At 40.8% G+C, this 18,328-nt stretch overlaps 1 protein-coding gene across 2 annotated transcripts; it reads left to right on the top strand.

Moving 5' to 3' along the window:
• Window positions 1–109: 109 nt before the first annotated feature.
• On the top strand, window positions 110–16,581 carry EIF3B (eukaryotic translation initiation factor 3 subunit B). Of its 2 annotated transcripts, none has more exons than XM_072349460.1 (19): window positions 110–702; window positions 3,648–3,840; window positions 3,987–4,106; window positions 4,197–4,254; window positions 5,089–5,217; window positions 6,467–6,624; window positions 7,486–7,617; window positions 7,707–7,773; window positions 8,316–8,362; window positions 9,114–9,324; window positions 9,940–10,012; window positions 10,495–10,617; window positions 11,113–11,191; window positions 12,194–12,332; window positions 12,966–13,091; window positions 13,595–13,672; window positions 14,117–14,225; window positions 14,808–14,930; window positions 16,015–16,140. In XM_072349460.1, the coding sequence occupies exons 1-18, from the start codon at window positions 246–248 to the stop codon at window positions 14,909–14,911; spliced, it is 2,403 nt and encodes an 800-aa protein (XP_072205561.1). In that variant the 5' UTR covers window positions 110–245; the 3' UTR covers window positions 14,912–14,930; window positions 16,015–16,140. The 2 variants fall into 2 exon arrangements, with proteins under 2 accessions (XP_072205561.1, XP_072205560.1); XM_072349459.1 differs by having other exon boundaries at window positions 111–702; window positions 14,808–14,925; window positions 16,015–16,581.
• Window positions 16,582–18,328: the final 1,747 nt, after the last annotated feature.

Here is an 18,328-nt window from a genome sequence, read left to right as displayed (position 1 = left end):
GAGGGGTGAGCGGCGAAAGAGGCGGAGATTGCTCTGGGGAAGAACAGGGAGAAAGCGGCGGCGGACGAAGGCTCCATCGGGGCAGGGCTGCTCTAACCCGGCCTCCCCCGCCCGTTGGTAGCGGCGGCTCGCGGGGCCTGGCGCACATGGCCCGGCGGTAGGAGCCTCCCCACCCCTCCCCCGCTCCTTTTCCCGTCGCCCTCGAGCTGGGAACGCGCGGCCGGTGGGGCCCCGCACCGACCCCCATGCAGGGCACCGAGGACAGCCCCGCGCCGCCCGGCGCCCAGGACCCGGCCGAGGAACCCGAGCAGGCCGACGGAGCGCCGACGGAACCGCCGCCTCAGCAGCAACTGAAGGAGGAGGAGGAAGAGGAGAGAGAAGGGCCGGAGGAAGAGGGCGGCTCTGAGGGGCCCCCTGAGCCGCCACCCGCCGCCTCGGAGCTCCCCGCCGAGCCCCAGCCGCTTCAGACGCCCTCTCCTCAGTCGGCGTCCGGCCGGGAGAGCCCCTTGCAGGCCGAGCCTCAGGCCGGGCCCGAGGCCGATCCGCCGCCGGAGGAGGCCAAGAGCGAGCCGCCGGCCGAGGCCGAGCCGCCAGCCGAACCCTGCGCGCCGCGGGAGGACGGGGAGGCCGCGCCCGCCGAGCCCGAGGACGAGCTTTCCTTCAGCGATCCCGAGGGCTTCGTGGACGACATCAGCGACGAAGGTTTGCGCGGGGCCGGTTCGGGGCGGGCGGCCTGGGCCGGGGCGCTGCGGGAACGCGGGGCGGCCTCGGCGTGTCCGAGCGCTCGGGTGCCCTCAGCGCTGCCCTCCTGAAACGAGGCGGTGAGCTGCGGGTGTGGAGCAGCTCGGGGTCTCTGAGGAAAAGCTGGATACTGAGTGTCAAAGAATGACCCAGCTGTCGTCTGCTCCCGTAAGGCGTTATGGTAGTAGCTGTCTTTGGTATAAAGTGCTTCAGTATTTCTACTGTTTCGGACAGCTCTTCCAAGATTAACCGTGTCAATTCTTGAACAGCAAATCCACTTGTCTGTTGTGCCAGTTCTTACTCTGACGTAAATGCTGCTGTAGGTTCCGTAATGGTTACACGTATCAGAACTGGAAAAATGCCTCTTAAAGCATGTGCTGCTTTCTGAGTCAGCAGGTGGTTTGAATTGGTGGTGGAATACAGGTGGTAACTGTGCTTTCTTATCCAGTCCTATGTTTAGCTTAATAAATAAGCGGAGAAGTATATTGAATTAAGAAAGTGTGTTTTTCTTAGCAGTCTGTATAGCACTTTGAGCATGCGTGTATCTTAGAGACACTTTGGCAAAAGTGTCTGCAGGTTTATCACTGGATTCTTGTTGTCTATTGAAGTGTTTGCTTTGGATGCTTCCTCTACATTGGGGATTATCACATTCATGTCAGTGTGTAGATAGAACCCAGAACATTTCCTGTATTCTTCTGTTCTTTAGGATTAATTTGGTTGACTCTTCAGCTGTATGAATAATACAATGTTAGTGGCTGAATTACAGTGTTTAGGTTTAGTCACTCCTGCTGGTCTGGTTTTCCATCTGCCTGTTCTACTTCTTGAACTGCCTTATTCCTTTTGCTTTACCCTGATAACTCCACAGGAGAATCAGTTCCAGGCCATCAGCATCACCGATACAAGGTTATTTCCATATTCCCACGTTTATGATAAGAATTATGTGTTCAGAAATAATTTTGAGCCAGGCTGGCTTTAAGATTGGATCATCTCAGGTGATAGTTTGACTTAAGTTGGTTGTTTTTTTTTCCCCCAGAATGGTGTTGGCACAGCAGAACAGCTGTTCCACCTTCCATAGAAGGAGTATGTCAGATCATCGCTCAGGTTCGATGAAGCTTTAGTTCAGATAATGAGAGAGGTCCTTAAAATTCTGCCAGCTGAAGATAGCCATGTACCCACCACACCCCTCTCTTCTGGCCTGTGGGAGAAGAGCTGGCTGAACCAGCCGCTTGCCCTTTGAAGGTTTCTTTGTTCGTAGTTTTGCATTTAAGGTAGAGGAGTTACACGGTGTAGGTATGTGTTTAACCTGTTAGAGTTCTGATTTAGGATAGAATGTAGTCTACTTCTTTGTTGAGCTAAATAAGCATTCCTTCCTTTCATAGCCTTCTGTGGGAATTGGCTATGAAAAAGTGACTATTAGAGCCTAAGGATTATTGTTTTCTTTTTCCCCATAAGATTTTGTGGAAATAACCTGGTTCCTTGTAGGACGTTTCCATCTTATATGCAAGAAGAACTAAAGATATAAAGATTCTATAATTAAAATTTTTATTTTTCTATAATATCAGGTTTTGAAATTCCCTCTTTCAGTCCTTAGAGTTTTTGAAGATGCTTCCATGCCCATCTCTTAGCTCTCAGGCAAGACGTTACCTGTAAGTGGCTTCAGTGTATGTGTGTTGTTAGCTAGCTGGGTGATGGCAACATATCTTAATGTGCTCTAAGGTATTATATGTGCTTAGAAGTTAACTTATTTGCAGCTTCTTATTTTCTTTCTTCTGAGTCTGGCTCATACTGGGTGAGCTTTCATCTTTGTAGAAAGAAGTTGAGGGAAACACAACCCAAACATGTTTAAGTTCTACATTACCAGTGGGATTAAGTTTGTGGATACAAAATAATTAAATGGAATTGTCTTGAGATACAGCTTAGAGTAAGATATGTAGAACATTCCACAGGTAAACTGTGTCTAGAAACCTACTGCTATTCTTGTTGCTCCTAATTTTGTGTGTGACGTAGGGCTGTACTGTGTGCCTTTCAACTGCTTTAATCTTGGTGTGATAGGAAAACCACAGTTGCTGGGTTACGGTCATTCTTAATGTTCTCCCTTCTTTTCCTGTATGATTTCAATTATGCTGCAAGATTTTGGCAGTTTTACTCTGGTGAGAAGTTTGCAGCTGACAACACAGGGACTGAACAGTCTGTCCCTCCAGCAAGTACTGAATGAATGTATAGAATGGTAGGCAAGGGGAATTAGTATGGTTGAAGAACATAGAGAGTACAGAAGATGTACTTGTATTCATTAGTTGCTTGCTTAATGTGGTTTGTAGTGCCCTTACTTAAGACGCCTTAATTTTCTTGTTTAATTAAAGGTTTTGAATGAGCTTGAGCTCTCTTCTGTAATTATAGTGATGCTAATATGTGCAGAGCTTCTGAAATGGAAGATAGTTTTGAATTGTGCTAAAGCTGTTGTAGTGTGGAAGGGAGGTGTGTGTTAGATCTGTCATGTGGTTATGATTTGGGTAAGTCTACCTGACAAAGCCTGGGTAGTGAATCTTACCGTGTTCTGCTCTGTTGGTTTTGAGGGCTTCTTGAGCCAATTCCAGCTCCTGAAACAAGCTAATAGTAGCACTGTTGATGTCTCCAATGCATTTCTTTAAGAAAGATTTTAGGAGTTAATTCCTTTAAGCTTGTCAAGAAGTGGAGGAATATCACATCTCAACAAACAAGTGATGGTGAGGTGGTTTGTATCCACTTTGTTTCTGTGATGAAGGTTTCATTGACCACCAGATTTCTAAAATGCTACTGAACCAGTTTCCTGAATTTCAGTCTTCTCTCAATATCACTGTAATTTTTATCCCTCAGTTTTCTCCTTTCATTATGTAGGCCAGTACTTCATTTTCTTCTTTTGTTTGCAGAATTACTTGGTGATGTACTGAAAGACCAGCCGCAGGAAGCAGATGGAATTGATTCAGTGATAGTAGTGGATAACGTTCCCCAGGTTGGACCGGACCGACTGGAGAAACTCAAGAATGTCATCCACAAAATATTTTCCAAGTTTGGTAAAATTATAAATGAATTTTATCCAGAAGCAGATGGGAAGACAAAAGGGTGAGTCATGATAGCACCTGCTGGGAGTTAGGTTTGAAGCGCTGCTCTGACTTACCCATCGTTATTAACATCAGTACTTTGTCTTTAATGTATTCATTCTTCTATGTAGTCACCAATGAACAGACTCTTGTAATCCTGCACTGTAGGTACATCTTTCTGGAGTACGTGTCTCCATCTCATGCAGTGGATGCTGTCAAGAATGCAGATGGATACAAACTGGATAAGCAGCACACTTTCAGAGTTAATCTTTTCACAGATTTTGACAAGTGAGTGCAGCTATTGCATGTTTATGGAGTCTTTTGGATTCTAATCAAGAGTACCTACACTAAGTGTAACCACTCAAACTGTTCTTTCAGGTATATGACAATCAGTGATGAGTGGGAAATCCCTGAGAAACAGCCATTTAAAGATTTGGTAAGGGTTTTTTGAGAAGCAAATACTAACAATTTATGAAGTTAATGATGGGCAATACTGACTGTATGCTCCGGTTCCTTTGTTCTCACTTACTTAGTGGTTCTGCTTGGAGTTCCACCTAGAAACTTGGGATAAACAGTGACTTGATGCAAGCTATTTAAAAACAGAATTTTGAAAGCATCTTATTATATTTTTAAATGCTTGAGGGCAACCGCTGTGTTTGTTACCACTAGCTTTGTAAAATGCACTCTGGAGGAAGGGATGGTTAAATAAATAAAACCCCAAAGGGCAACAACAAAAAACCTACAAAACAAACAAAACCTCATGTTACTTAATGCAAAATGTATTAAATGTTATTGAACTACCTTGAAGGTCTACCTTTTTATGATCTGTACTCAGCTTCTGTAGTGGAAATGCTAAATTAGGGTCTGAAACAGTGATTGAGCATCTAGTGGGAAAGTAGGGCCAACCCAGGGGAGCTCAGGTGCAAGCAATGCACCTGAGTGACTGGAAGACCTCATTTGAGGGTTGGCAGTGGAGGTGAGGGTATCTCTTGCTGGAGATCCTGCCTATCTGAGGCATTGGTGGCTGCTGCATTTGGGCTCATTCTCACTTGCTGTAGCCAAAGACTTTGCCACCCTGCTATTGTCATCCCATTATAGCATTACAACCTCAAATTGCCAGGATTATATCATTTCACTTCAGTACCTTGTCTGCAATGATAGGATGCCAGTGGTGCATGCTATGTGATGACAAGCTTCCACCTGCCATATAGATAGCAATTTGCTTGTCTTCCTGATCTTTGATTCACTGACGATCTTTTGTTTTTCTTAGGGGAATCTTCGTTACTGGTTGGAAGATCCTGATTGTAGGGATCAGTACAGTGTGATCTTTGAGTCAGGAGACCGGACCTCCATCTTTTGGAATGATATCAAGGAGCCTGTTCAAATTGAGGACAGAGCAGTGAGTGTCGTGGAAGTGCTGTACATTGCAGTTACACTGTCAGTTGCATTCATTTCTTAACATTTCAGGCTTGTCAATTAGAAAAAGAAAATCTTCTCCTGCTTTTCTCTCTTTACTTCCTTTGGAAAACAAGTAGTGAAAATTATGTCCTTTAGAATTAGACTTAGCTGCATAGATAAAACAAATGTGGAGTTAACTTGTCTGTCTTCTTTTTTTTTTAACCTATCCATGATGCTTATTAGTACATTACATGCACATTGTATGCCATAGGTGATTCAGGAAGATCTGAGTGAAAATGCATAGTCAGAGTTTGAGGAGTACTGTTTGTTGGTGCTGAGTATGTACCTAAGCATGTAGCTTCTGGTCTTTTTTTTTCCCTTTGTGCTGACTGCAGAAGTGCTGAAGAGGAATAGCTGGTTTGGTAATACCTTGTAAATGGGAGAGTTAGTGTGCCCGCCTGCTATAGCCAGCTGGCTTGCTAAGAACTGCATGTGCCTGTAAACATTTTCTTTCTCTGAAAACCATCATGTGTTACAGTTGAAAAAACAGTCTCTGGGGTGGAGAGCATTTTTGCTCATCACCTTGGGTAGCGCTGGCCATGCTCTGTGTTGTTGGTACCTTTCTGACTTAGCATAGTGTTGTTCGAAGTGTGAGGAATTTAAACCTCTGATTAATCAGCTGAGGCAAGTGTTGGGTCAGCTGTGGGAGCACAGATGAGAGTAATTTAGCTTTGCTCCCGGAAGGGGTGGAGCTAGACCTCATTTAAGGGCTGACCACCACTAAGGCAGCATCACTTGGAGATTGCTCCCTGGTGGAGATTGCCTCAGCATTTCCCAGTGAAGGCATCCATATCGGTGAGTCTTTCCTCATAAATAACCTTTTGAATATCTGTTACCATCTTTGTATCATTCCACCTTACACTCATGAGCACGGAGATGTTCTTGCAAGAACTACAATCCAAGAAATAATCCTGGGTTGTTGTAATTGTTACTCAGCCATGGTTGTTACTGTCCTTGGGTAATACTTTTGGAGATCAGTAAGACTAGACAATCTCTACTGAAGAATGAGTACTGTAAATTGTGTGTGAAACTTAATTCTAAACTGGTTTAACATTACTCAGATCTTCACTGAGCAAGTGGATTTGTGAAATATGAGCTTACTAACCACATGTGGAGTCCTTTCCCTTTAGTTACTGAGCACAAAGTTCAATGGTTTTATTTGCTTATTTTTTTATTCTTATTAATTCCAGCGGTGGACAGAAACCTACGTACGTTGGTCCCCAAAGGGTACCTATCTGGCTACATTCCACCAGAGGGGCATTGCACTTTGGGGTGGAGAGAAGTTCAAGCAAATTCAAAGGTTTAGTCACCAGGGAGTGCAGCTTATTGACTTCTCGCCCTGTGAAAGGTATGGAGTATGACATTGGTTTGGGGGAAGAGATCAAAAGTGTGAAGCGTGTGCATTCTGCCTGCTATGTTTACAAATCTTATGTAACTCGAGTCTTTAGTTCTCCTCTGCCTTTTGTTTTTCATACTTAGATCCTTTTCAGAATAAGGGAAACTGTCAAACTTTGCTTTGACTTCAGGGAACGTACTTAACATAATCTGGAGTTCCTGTTCAGCGAAGCCTGCCAGTTCAATTTTGTAGAAGTCATTATTATCTGAGGGAATGGTACTTTTCTCTTTGATTAGATGGGATGTCTGTAGCATTAGACTTCTGGCTCTCTGGAAAAATTTAGCTGAGGAGCATCTTCTACATCTGTAGTATTGGAACTAATACTTTAAGCTTTCTTTTACATTTGTTCTTTAGGGAATCATTCCTAAGTCATTCTAGAACTGAGATGCATCTTACTAGTTTTCAAGTAAGGTACTTGGAAGCAGTGACATTTTGTTCTTTGTACTTGAAAGAGATTATTTATCTTTAAATGGGAATGTCTGGCATACTTCTAGTTCGGGTTGGCACAGGTTATGGGTTTGTATTTGATTTGAAGTCAGTGGTGTTCTGGTCACAAAACTGCATAGTAGGTAACAACGTGACTGGGGGATTTTCCCATGTAAGATCAGTACAAGAAAACTTTCTTGTAAATCTAGAGGCTTTTCAGCAGAAGGGATGCTAGGAATTACCGTGCCTTGGAAGATTTTTCCTCACCTCTAGAACATCCTGTTAGAGGAAGTGCTGTTTAAAAGTGCGTTGCATTTGAATGAAAGCATGCTTGTACTCATGTACTGAATCAAATTTTAAGAGTAAAATTGATTGTTTCCTTTGTAGATATTTAGTGACCTTCAGCCCTTTGATGGACACGCAGGATGACCCACAGGCTATTATCATCTGGGATATTTTGACTGGGCAAAAGAAACGAGGATTCCACTGTGAAAACTCAGCTCACTGGCCTATTTTTAAGTAGGTTGCAAAGCAGCATTAGAGAGCGAGCAGCCCTAGACTTTATTTAATGAACAGGCAACTCTTAGCTTATTCTCTTTTTTTCTTAGATGGAGTCATGATGGTAAATTCTTTGCTCGAATGACTTCAGATACCCTCAGCATTTATGAAACACCTGTAAGTTGTTGTTTTGTTTCTGCTCAGTGTTTATTGCTGTACAGTGTCTGCATTTATCTTTTTTAAAGAATGTTTTAATAATGTACTCTAGAGCTTAAAATGGAAGAAATCCATTTGCTCTTCTCTTTATTTATTTATTTTTCCTGGATCAAAAACTAGCTGAGCCTGACAGCAACATTCTTGTTGTGCTGCTAGAAAGCCTGGAGTGCTCAGTATAGCAGTTAACAGAATCAAGGTTATGTGATACTGTTCCGGCCTTAGTGGTGGATGTGTGCCAGAATACCCAAAAGACACAATAAATCATAGCATAGTCTGTTTTATGTTTTTATTATAGTATAGGCTGCTATTCATTGAAATGAATCATTGCACAAAATTAGTCTTATTGGTTGTTGTGGCATATATATATAATCGTTAATATAAGGGATAAAGGATCTCTCAATGCTGTCCACAGTTTCCTGGCTTATTCTCACACATAAGCCTTCTACTCTTATTGTACGTGCAAGAACGTTACTTGAAAGCTGATAACTTTCTCTTTTTTTCAGTCCATGGGATTGTTGGACAAAAAAAGCTTGAAAATCAATGGGATAAGGTGAGTATATCCCTTTCTACAAGTAACTGCTCTGTTTTGTCTTTATGTCTGGGACTTCTAAATAGTGAAGTGAATCTTTATAGTGACTATGGAACAAGTAGCCTCACACTGAAGTGGTCAAATTAGGCAAACTGGCCAAAAAAAAATAAAGAGCAGAAATCTTTCCATTTAAGCTGTTAGCTGTGCAGTACAGTCTGTACCTAGAAATCTTCTTTATGGTAATGTGTGGTCTGGTATCTAACTTGGCATCCTGGTACTTCATCTACCAAACCAACTGGAATCCAGTTTATGTAATACCTTTTAAGACTGGTTTGCTGTATGCTTCCTATTGGCAAGGAACTAGTTGGGTTTTGTGCATACCTGCACAGTAAATGCTAAGTCCTGTGAGTTTTTGAGGCGCCTTCTGGAAAACAGTTATATCATTCAGCATGCTCAGGTGCAGGAGGATTGTCTTCTCTATAATTTCACAGAGGGAAGTCGCTCATTAGTTTGCTTCACAGATTGTCTGGGTTTATACTACACTTCTCTTTAGTGAATCTTACTGTTTTGGTAATGATGGTGTAGCAGGTTTGAAGGGCAATTAAAAACATGTTATGTGTAAGGCTAGAAACTCTTGAGTTGCTGCTCTATATATACCTTTTTAGTGAGAACTGATATTTGTCTGCAGTACTCAGAACGCTGAAAGTAGTTTCTGCTTGTAGTATCTCTAACTAAAAATTAAAATGGAATATGTCTAACTTTATTCCTGTAGAGATTTCTCGTGGTCTCCAGGTGGTAACATAATTGCTTTCTGGGTGCCTGAGGACAAAGACATCCCAGCAAGAGTGACCTTAATGCAACTGCCTGCCAGACAAGAAATCCGTGTGCGGAATTTGTTCAACGTTGTAGATTGTAAACTACACTGGCAGAAGAATGGTGATTACCTGTGTGTGAAGGTAGACAGGACTCCCAAAGGCACACAGGTGTGTAGACTGTGATTGTGTTCATAAAACTTGGTTCCTTTCATGCTCGTACTTCATATATATATTTTTTTTCCCTCCAATATTGTCTTTCAACCCAGCCAGTGTAAATTGTACAATGGAAAAATAAAGGTAGCTCTAACTATTGAGTTTTTGAGGCATGTAGAGAGCCAAATATGTGTCATGTTTGCATCCAGCATTTGCTTTGAATTTACTGATGTAGTGGAGTTAATTCATATATATTTTTTTTAAATGAGTGCTAGGTCTCTTTCTGTGCTCTCTGTAAAATCAGTTGTTGGAGCCATAGGCTGTGCTGCAGAATGTACCATATATTCTATCTTCTTCAGCTAAATTTAAAGTCTGAAAAAATATACCATATCCAATCCTTCTGTTATTCTTTAACAGAACAGAAAGATTAAGGGTGTGCTTGGTAATGTGCACTGTTTGTCTGTTTATTAAGGAAACAAATCTTGAGCCTCATCTTGAGCTGTGACTGTCATCCTGAGTTCCCTTGGGCCAATTTCATAGCCATCCTTCTATGCCTGCTGATTTAAAAACAACAAATTGTTTGGTCTGCTGCTTCTGTATTGATTAACAAGCTGATGTTGGCCTTTGCAGGGAGTAGTGACCAACTTTGAAATATTCCGAATGAGAGAGAAACAGGTGCCTGTGGATGTGGTGGAAATGAAAGGTAATTCCAACATCCTGATATTTAACTGTTCTAGCTAGCCTTTGCTTTTGGTAGATGTGGTACATCAACGTGTAACATTTGTTGATGATAATTAGGGCACTTACTCTTGATGGGAACTATGATATTCACGTTGCAAGGCTTCTCATGTGACATGTGAGAAGCCAAAGCTTTCACTGCTATTCATGCTTGTAGCTAACTTAATGACAGAACTGAAAATAGTTGAAAAGTTGAAGGCCTCATCATCTGAAAATACCCTGTAGTGTGAGAGACCTTGTGTCTGTCATAATGCTTCCACAGGGTCCTGCACTTGCATTATCAAGCTTTGTTTTTAAAAGTAGTTTTTATGGCAGAGTTTAACTTCTGGATTCCCTTTACAGCATCTTGGTTTTCTTTGATAAGTGCTTGTAACTGAAGCTCTTTATTATAGGTTTGTTTGTTTTTACATTCTTTTGACCACTTGTTTTTTATTTATTTGTTTACAGAAAGCATCATAGCCTTTGCTTGGGAACCAAATGGAAGCAAGTTTGCTGTGCTGCATGGAGAAACTCCACGAATTTCAGTTTCCTTTTACCATGTTAAAAACAATGGGAAAATAGAACTCATCAGTAAGTAATAGGAAAGATAAATGAAATGCACATGTTAAGCAATTTGTGTGTAGCAAACTCAGATTGTGACTGGCTGTGGTAGTGTGGCAGTAGGTGCCATACTTTACATATTTGAGAAATCTAGGTTTCTGGTGACAGCTAAACTATTTCCACTTTAAATCAGTCCATTATCTTAGAACACATGGCTTACAAGCTAGAACAATTATGAGGTCTTGGGATGTTTGTGCAAGGCAATAACACAGGCTTAATTGACTAGGTAAAAATTTTTCTCAAGATGGGTGTTGGATCATCTGATCTCCATATTTTTTTTTCTGCTGACTTTAGATGTTTTTGTGCTACTGGGTTTTGTCTTTAGAAGCACGGAGCTAATGACTGTTGTAAAGACTTCCTTGCTGAGTTTGGATGTCTTTTGAGTAATCAATGTATTTACTGCTTATGATCTAACTGATGGGATTGGATTGTGATTATTTTCTTGAATTCTTTGTGTCTTTCCAGAAACGTTTGACAAACAGCAGGCAAACACGATATTCTGGAGTCCTCAAGGTCAATTTGTAGTGTTGGCTGGCCTCAGAAGGTGAGCACTGCACAGGTTATTGAATGCCATACTGCTTTTAAGGGAAGAAAAAAAGGGCTCGGTGATCTTATCAGAAAGTATTTGCTATCTCCATGAATGTATCAAGACAAAGTTTTGATATTTCAGTGGACAAAAAAAAAAAAATCTTACTGACTTTAAGAGTATTGGTTTGTGGGGGGTGGAAATTACTTTGACTTCTGGTAACCTGTCAGTTTGAATCAATTAGGTACTTGACATTATTGAAGCTCACAAGGGCTTTCATTGCTTTATTGAAACCCTGTCCCAGTTGCATTACTGTGTAACTCTGATAGGGCTTTGTAAAAACAAAGGGAAGACAAAGAAGATATAAAGAACCAAGCTCTAACGTGAAACAGTAACCTTGACTGGCACATAAAATGATGAATAATTCTTTCAACAGCAGAGTGGATATTTAGAAACACCTCTTTGGCTGACTGAATTAATCCATGTGGCTCTTGTATAGGTTGTCATCATAGCCTTCTGCCTTCCTGTGGGCTGTACTCTTAGAATGCTTTTACAACAAAGCTGTATTGTTTATATACAGATGTGTATACATACACAGTTTATGTGTATATATCAAAAGCTTCACATTAGAGCAGGTGAAGACTTAAGCAGCTGAGCAGTGTTTGGCTTTGTGTGTTTCAGACAAGTAATGCTGCTCATCTGAGAAATCTATTTTTATTTTTGAACTTATCTTCATTTGTTAAATATCTTGGCCTACAGTTGTGGAACTTCAGCTGTAGCTTGATGGTAATGTTTTCATTGTTACTTTAGAAACTGTAAAATGGGTTAAAGGTCCTTGAACTTACTGATGGAAGTTTTGTTCTTATGTTGATTTTTTTTGGTTATATTTATCACATTTTCTAGCTATAGATGCACGTTATTGGGATGATCCTTTCTTGGCTGCTTGCTGAAAAATGTGAAACCTGTTTAAAAAAATGAGCTATGCTAGTGTGTAAAGCAGTGTCATTTTTGTCTTTGCAGCATGAACGGTGCCTTAGCATTTGTTGATACATCTGATTGCACCATGATGAACATCGCTGAACACTACACAGCTTCAGATGTGGAGTGGGACCCTACAGGCAGATACATCGTGACTTCTGTGTCTTGGTGGAGCCATAAGGTACTAATGCATTCATCTTTTTCTTCCTCTTCTGGAGGTTTTGGCAAGGGCTATTGGTTATGAAGAGAAAATGGATACCTGTCACATGACTTATAACCTGCACCATAGTTGTGCACATTAATTTGTAAACATCAGTATTTGGGCTGTAGGCTTTGCTGATTGTCAAAGTAGTTTGGCTGAGCTATTCACAGTTCTAAAGTGAGTGTCCTCTTTCTGAATTTTCATTATGTCTCTTAAATGTATTTTTAGCTACTGGAACTTGATCTCCTCTGTGTGGTCCACATAGAATGTTATTAATTTCACATGGTTCCAGCCATTGCACTGCAGCCTCTTCTGCACAGATAGAGAATGTGAAACTTTATGATAGAAGACCTTGCTTAGTCTTAAAGTGTGGCCATCCAGAATATAACTTCATGCAAGGGTTCTGTGGGACAATTGAGCTCCATTTTGCTGATGAATTTGGCTCGTGCAAGGAGGATGTTAACAAAAAGATCACGTTGTTTTCATTGACTAATGATTCTACTTTTATCATGTACAAATGAAATATTCTTAAAATATCCTTATAAGATATATAGTGAGAATGAGTGTTAAACTGCAGCTTGCCTTGGTTGAGATGTTATACCACCCTTTCAGGTGGACAATGCGTATTGGTTGTGGACTTTCCAAGGACGTCTGCTTCAGAAAAACAATAAGGACAGGTTCTGTCAGCTTCTGTGGAGACCACGGCCAGCTACCTTGCTCAGTGAGGATCAGATAAAGGTAGTGTATTCCACTCAATCCTGTTGGACGTGGGTTTGGTGTGTATGTATATACAAACCAGGGTTTATCTTCCTTTCCTTGAGAATGAGGCTTGAAGTGTTAGAGCTGTAGGATTGCCTTTCTCCCTGAGCTTTTGAAAAACCATATTGCCATAGTGGACCTCACTTGTGGGAGTGACTGATAAATATTAACTGTTCTTTATGTTTGGAATAGAAACTGTAACTGGTTGCGCTTACAGCTATGGTATAGTGAGAGGATGTGAAGAGTAACACAATTGAACATAGCCCGTCCAGACTTTTGTAATTGAATGCTTACAGAGATGTTTGTTATCTGTAAGCTAGGAAGAACAAATAAAATAACAGTGGATGGGAATGGCCTAGAAAAGTTAGTTTATAAATATGCTAAGCATACTTAAAACTGCCAGGGAAATTCTTATTAGAATGTGATGATTGTGGCTGTTAGTCTGACTTCAACCTTAGTTGAAATAAAATTCTGTTTTACAGCAAATTAAGAAGGATCTGAAGAAATACTCAAAGATATTTGAGCAGAAGGATCGCCTGAGCCAGTCCAAAGCTTCAAAAGTAAGAATTTTTGAAATACAATAACATAAATGAAACTCTTTTGATCTGTACAATGTCATTGTTGTAATGGTCATTTGTGTTAGATTTCTATTACAATAAACATCTGTGATTGTGTTAATCCAGGTGCTTAGACTTGCTTCCCATTGGTATTACACACAGATGCCACTCAACTTTCAGGTTAAGCGGTAATGAATCTGGAGAGGCACTGGTGATAGCTCAGTAAGCAGAAGTAAAAGTTTGAGATTCTTAGTGACTTGTTATATTAGACTCTCTTTAAACTAATGAAAAAGCCTTTAAAAACAGAAAAACAAACCCTTACCAAAGCAACTCTTACATAAAAGTTTTCAGGTCAATGGAAAGGACGGAAGAAAGGTTTTCCTTGCTAACAAATGAGTTTTGCATGCATTTTGCTTGTTATGAGTTAACAGCTTCTTGCCTCTGTAGGAGCTGGTGGAAAGGAGACGTACAATGATGGAAGAATTCAGAAAGTACCGCAAGATGGCACAAGAGCTGTACATGGAGCAAAGGAACGAGCGCTTGGAGCTTCGAGGAGGTGAGCCACATGCAGTACTTGTAAGGACTTGATGTTAGATAGCTACCACTTCTTAGAAAGTAGCAACTGTTCTGCTAACTCGTTTACTTTTTCTCTCTTCTTTTCCTGCCAAACCTTTTCTGGAGGTTTTGTTCTTGATTTTTATTTTCTTAAATCACAATGAATTTTGATGTTACATGGGAGAAAACTGAAAGTGCTGGCTGCCAGACTTGGCTGCCTGTGCTTTACATATCTTCTTTCTGCTTCAAGGTGAGCATTAGTTTGACCTTGGCATAAGAGATTTGGGTGTTATGTATATTCAAGAAAAAGTCCTCAAGAACTCATGGTGGGAGACAGCAATGCCTTGTTTGTCACTTACTGAGACTATACAGAATGTCAGGGATTGAAGGGACCTCAAAAGATCATCTAGTCCAATCCACCTGCTGGAACAGGAACACTTAGATTAGCATGTCCTTGTTATGCTTTGAAACAACAAATACCTCTTATTTCAGTGCTGTTTTAAGAATTGTTCCTAGAAAGAGCATAGAATCATTCTCTTGTTGCTGTGTTTGAGGCATTGTGTTAATCCTTTCTCCATTCCAGGGGTAGACACGGATGAGCTGGACAGCAATGTTGACGACTGGGAGGAGGAGACTGTTGAATTTTTTATCAATGAAGAAATTATTACCCTTGCAGAACCAGAGTAATCTAATAAACTGTGGTAAGGTAGCTTTCAGAAAAGAGGAACTTTACTGTCAACTGCCACTGTAAATTAATTTGTTTCAGAAGGTTGTCTGCTTGTTGCATGAATGCATGTGCTGTTCTGAGTTGGTTTGCTTTATGTGGTTGAAGTGAACAAACAAGAGCTTTCTTAAATACGGTCACAGACTGTCAGATTTATGAGCTGTACTGGGTGGAATACTGTCTATGTCCTATTTTACCAGAGTAATGACTGCTGTGACAACTAGGGTCAACTTCTAAACAGAGCTCCTTGCAAACTTCAATTTCTGCTACTGACAGAACTCTAGGTTAATATAAGACTTGAAATTTTGCTTTTTGTAAGAATTTCATGCTAGGTAATATTTGACAGGGCTTAAATAGTATACTTAAGGTTGTACAGTAAGTTAACTATGGTAAAACTGAGCAGGTGTTTAAATATCTGCATGAAATCTATGATTTTCTAGAAATGGTTAGAAATCTGGCAGCAGCGCTTTCTCTTGTCTGACCATCACTGCTTGTTGCTGAAATCTCTGTTTAATCCAGTGATTTCACAGGTTCTGCTTTACGAATTCATATTGTATCTTTGTATGTTGAAAAGAGAAAACAGATGCTCTCTTTAAGGAGCTTGAAATTGTTGTACTCGGGAGGGAAAAGAAAGTTTACTGGTGAAGGTATTCACATGGGACTTTACACAGGAATGTAGTTCAGGTTTTCTGTCATGTTTAGGACTGCCTTTAAGGGAGGGGAGGCTGGAAGCACGCCTTCTGCAGCTGTCACTGCACAGCTTTGTGTAGCCCCTGGATATCCAAGGAGTCAAAATACAATATGGAGCTGTTTACCTCTTGTAGAAAAAAATAATAGATTTTATATTTAGAGATTAAGATAAATCTAGCTTGTCTATGTTCCATATGTGGGAGATACCTTATGGAAGGCAGAGGGAGAGAAGCTGCCTGGTTTCTGGACTTAAATACCAGTTTAAGAACAGGTGAAGCACGTACTTTGTAGCCTTTCACCAGCTAGCATCTGCGGTAAGGTTGTTTGTAAAAAGCACAGCAACTGACTCATCTCTTCTTTCTTTCCTTTTCTGTAGCACCATCGTAACTTGTGCTGAAAAGAGGTTTGTTCATTTCCAGAAAGTCTACATCAATTTTGGAGTTTTTAATCCATATTCTTGCACTCTGGAAGGGTGGATGCACCAGATTTTCTCCATTCTGCCACACTGTAGTGCCTTTAAGTCTTGCTGCCTGTTACAGTGAGATACCCAAAAGGCACTGCTTTTAAATTTTTATTCTTTTTTCTTTTTTCTTTTTTTTTTAAGGGTTCAATTTTCTTTGTAAATCCACTAATACCAGTATTTACTCCTGACTCCTGTGCAGTACTTCCCAGCTGGCATTTTTGACTTCCACGCCAGTGAAGTGAGATTCATCAGCGCACATCTCTTACCCACAATGTTTCTGTTTCAGGACTCTTTTTATGTCCCGAGTGCATGGACAGGTGTTCACTTTGTTTGGGGAAAAGTCAACAGATCCATTTTTCGTATGACATGTTTTAGTGTGCTGAAGCAGCACTACAGTGGGCTATATCCTCCTCCTTTCAGATTGTGAAAGGATGTCTCCCTCAAAGAGCTGAATATGGAAATAAAAGCAGACCGATACTAAAACCAGTCTGTCTGTGTGTTGTTCCTAGGGAATCTTTCCCTAAATGATCAAATATACCCAGATTAATATGAATGGTAGCTATATTTGCTTTACAGTTGCTTTGGATTGTGTTTTCTCACTTTCTCATGGCTATTTCTTTCTCGTGTGTTGCTGTGGTTTTGCTTTGTGTTTGTGTTTACAATGATATTACAGCTCATTATAATTAGCAGGATAATTTGTCAAGATTAATGGAGTGACTAGAAAATAAATTGGTTTCTTAAACCATTTGGAATCTGATATGAGCATTGGGAACTCCTGGAACAGTCTCACTTGGTAGTGAACTTGAAAACTGAGAAGTAGTGTTCATACGTGTGCCATAGGCTCCATCTCATATGTGTTACTTCATTTCTAAAGGTTTCCCTGTTTAGTGGGGAAAAGTGCACCTAAAGTTGGTGGAGCAACTTTTTGGTATTCATATCTATGAGCAGAAATTATTTTCCCTACATTGACAGAGCAGTGGAAGACATTGTTGGCCTGCTGCTTTCCCTGTGAGGGCTAGAGGGGAATGACAGAATTTACCTGTCCCCTTTCCAGGACTGGTCAGTGAAATTGCTGGGTGCCTGAGCTCACTTAATGTGGTGCTTTATCTGATGGACCTGAAGTGGAAGGCAGTGAGTTTTCTGCTTCTTGAAAAGGGTACCCCTGCTCACTCAGCTGTCTGCAGCTAAGGGACACCAGCATTTCTACCAGTCACTTTTCTTTGTCCTTAGGTGAGCTTGCTGTGATCAGAAATGCTCAAATCTCTCAGCCGACACTCTTGTTCCCTTCATCAGAAAGGCTCTTCAAAGTTATTGTTCAGTAATGATATTGACGTAAAACATCCACGGGTCATTCTTATGCTGTCAGATTTTTTTCCCTAGCATCTGTTTTAGTTTCCAGTGTCTGAATTTGTTCATTCACAATCAATGTGTACGTTATTGAGATAAAACTTAAATCTCCAGTGCTTACCAAGCTCATCCTTCAGCTGCACTGGAGAAAGAACTTTCTGCCACAACCAGTGCATGACTTGTAGCATCACCATTAACGATGTGATGTTCTCTAATACTTATCTTTATTAGATAAGCCTTTTAGTTGTGAAGAGCTGCCTTCTCAATCATTTTCAAAGTTAAGAATTGAAGAGTTTTCTCCTGCCTCTGTGCAGAGGACTTCTAAGCATTTACCGGCCATTTTCAAAGTGAAGGAGCATAATGCTAAATTAGGTCCTCTTCTGGCGTGCTTCTCTGAAGTGTGGAAGTATCGAAAGTTATGAAGATGCAGAGAGCCCGCCCTGTGCTCTGAGACACGCACTGAAGAAAAGTTGTTTTGCTGCTGCTTGAACTATGTGAAATTGTCTACTGCAGTGCTCTGGATTTGGAGCTGCTTGCAAAAGCCCTCATTAAGTTGACAGGTAGCTTAACTTGTTACTGTGGAAATAAATGTGGTTGCTATAGAAACTCATAGCTTGTGAGTGGTGGGGCTGTGTAACGAGTGTTTCAGTAATTGTGTGCTCTCCTGATAAGACGTTACTTATCTGCACTGTGTGGTGGTTTTGAGAGCTGTTAAGGAGATGCTGCTGTATTTTATGAAGGGGAAAACAGACATGGGAAGGTGAAGAGTTTTTCAACTCTTTATCAGCTTATTCACTCCAAGAACAGCTTGTAGGTGGGAGTTTTGTATTGGTGGTCTCTGGTGACCCTTCTGGCATGCAGGTTTGGAATCAGGTCTGTG

The sequence above is a fragment of the Excalfactoria chinensis genome, chromosome 14 (assembly GCF_039878825.1).
Source record: "Excalfactoria chinensis isolate bCotChi1 chromosome 14, bCotChi1.hap2, whole genome shotgun sequence".
NCBI classification, from domain to species: domain Eukaryota; kingdom Metazoa; phylum Chordata; class Aves; order Galliformes; family Phasianidae; genus Excalfactoria; species Excalfactoria chinensis.
The sequence above is the reverse complement of the archived record's forward strand: the minus strand, read 5'-3'. Positions and strand labels throughout refer to the sequence as shown.

Bases quoted from the DNA above. Each gene is read 5' to 3' on its own strand.
- EIF3B (XM_072349459.1), top strand. From the start codon at position 246: ATGCAGGGCACCGAGGACAGCCCCGCGCCGCCCGGCGCCCAGGACCCG. The intron at 4,107-4,196 runs GTGAGTGCAGCT...CTGTTCTTTCAG, and splicing joins CTTTTCACAGATTTTGACAA to GTATATGACAATCAGTGATG. The intron at 9,325-9,939 runs GTGTGTAGACTG...TGGCCTTTGCAG, and splicing joins GGACTCCCAAAGGCACACAG to GGAGTAGTGACCAACTTTGA.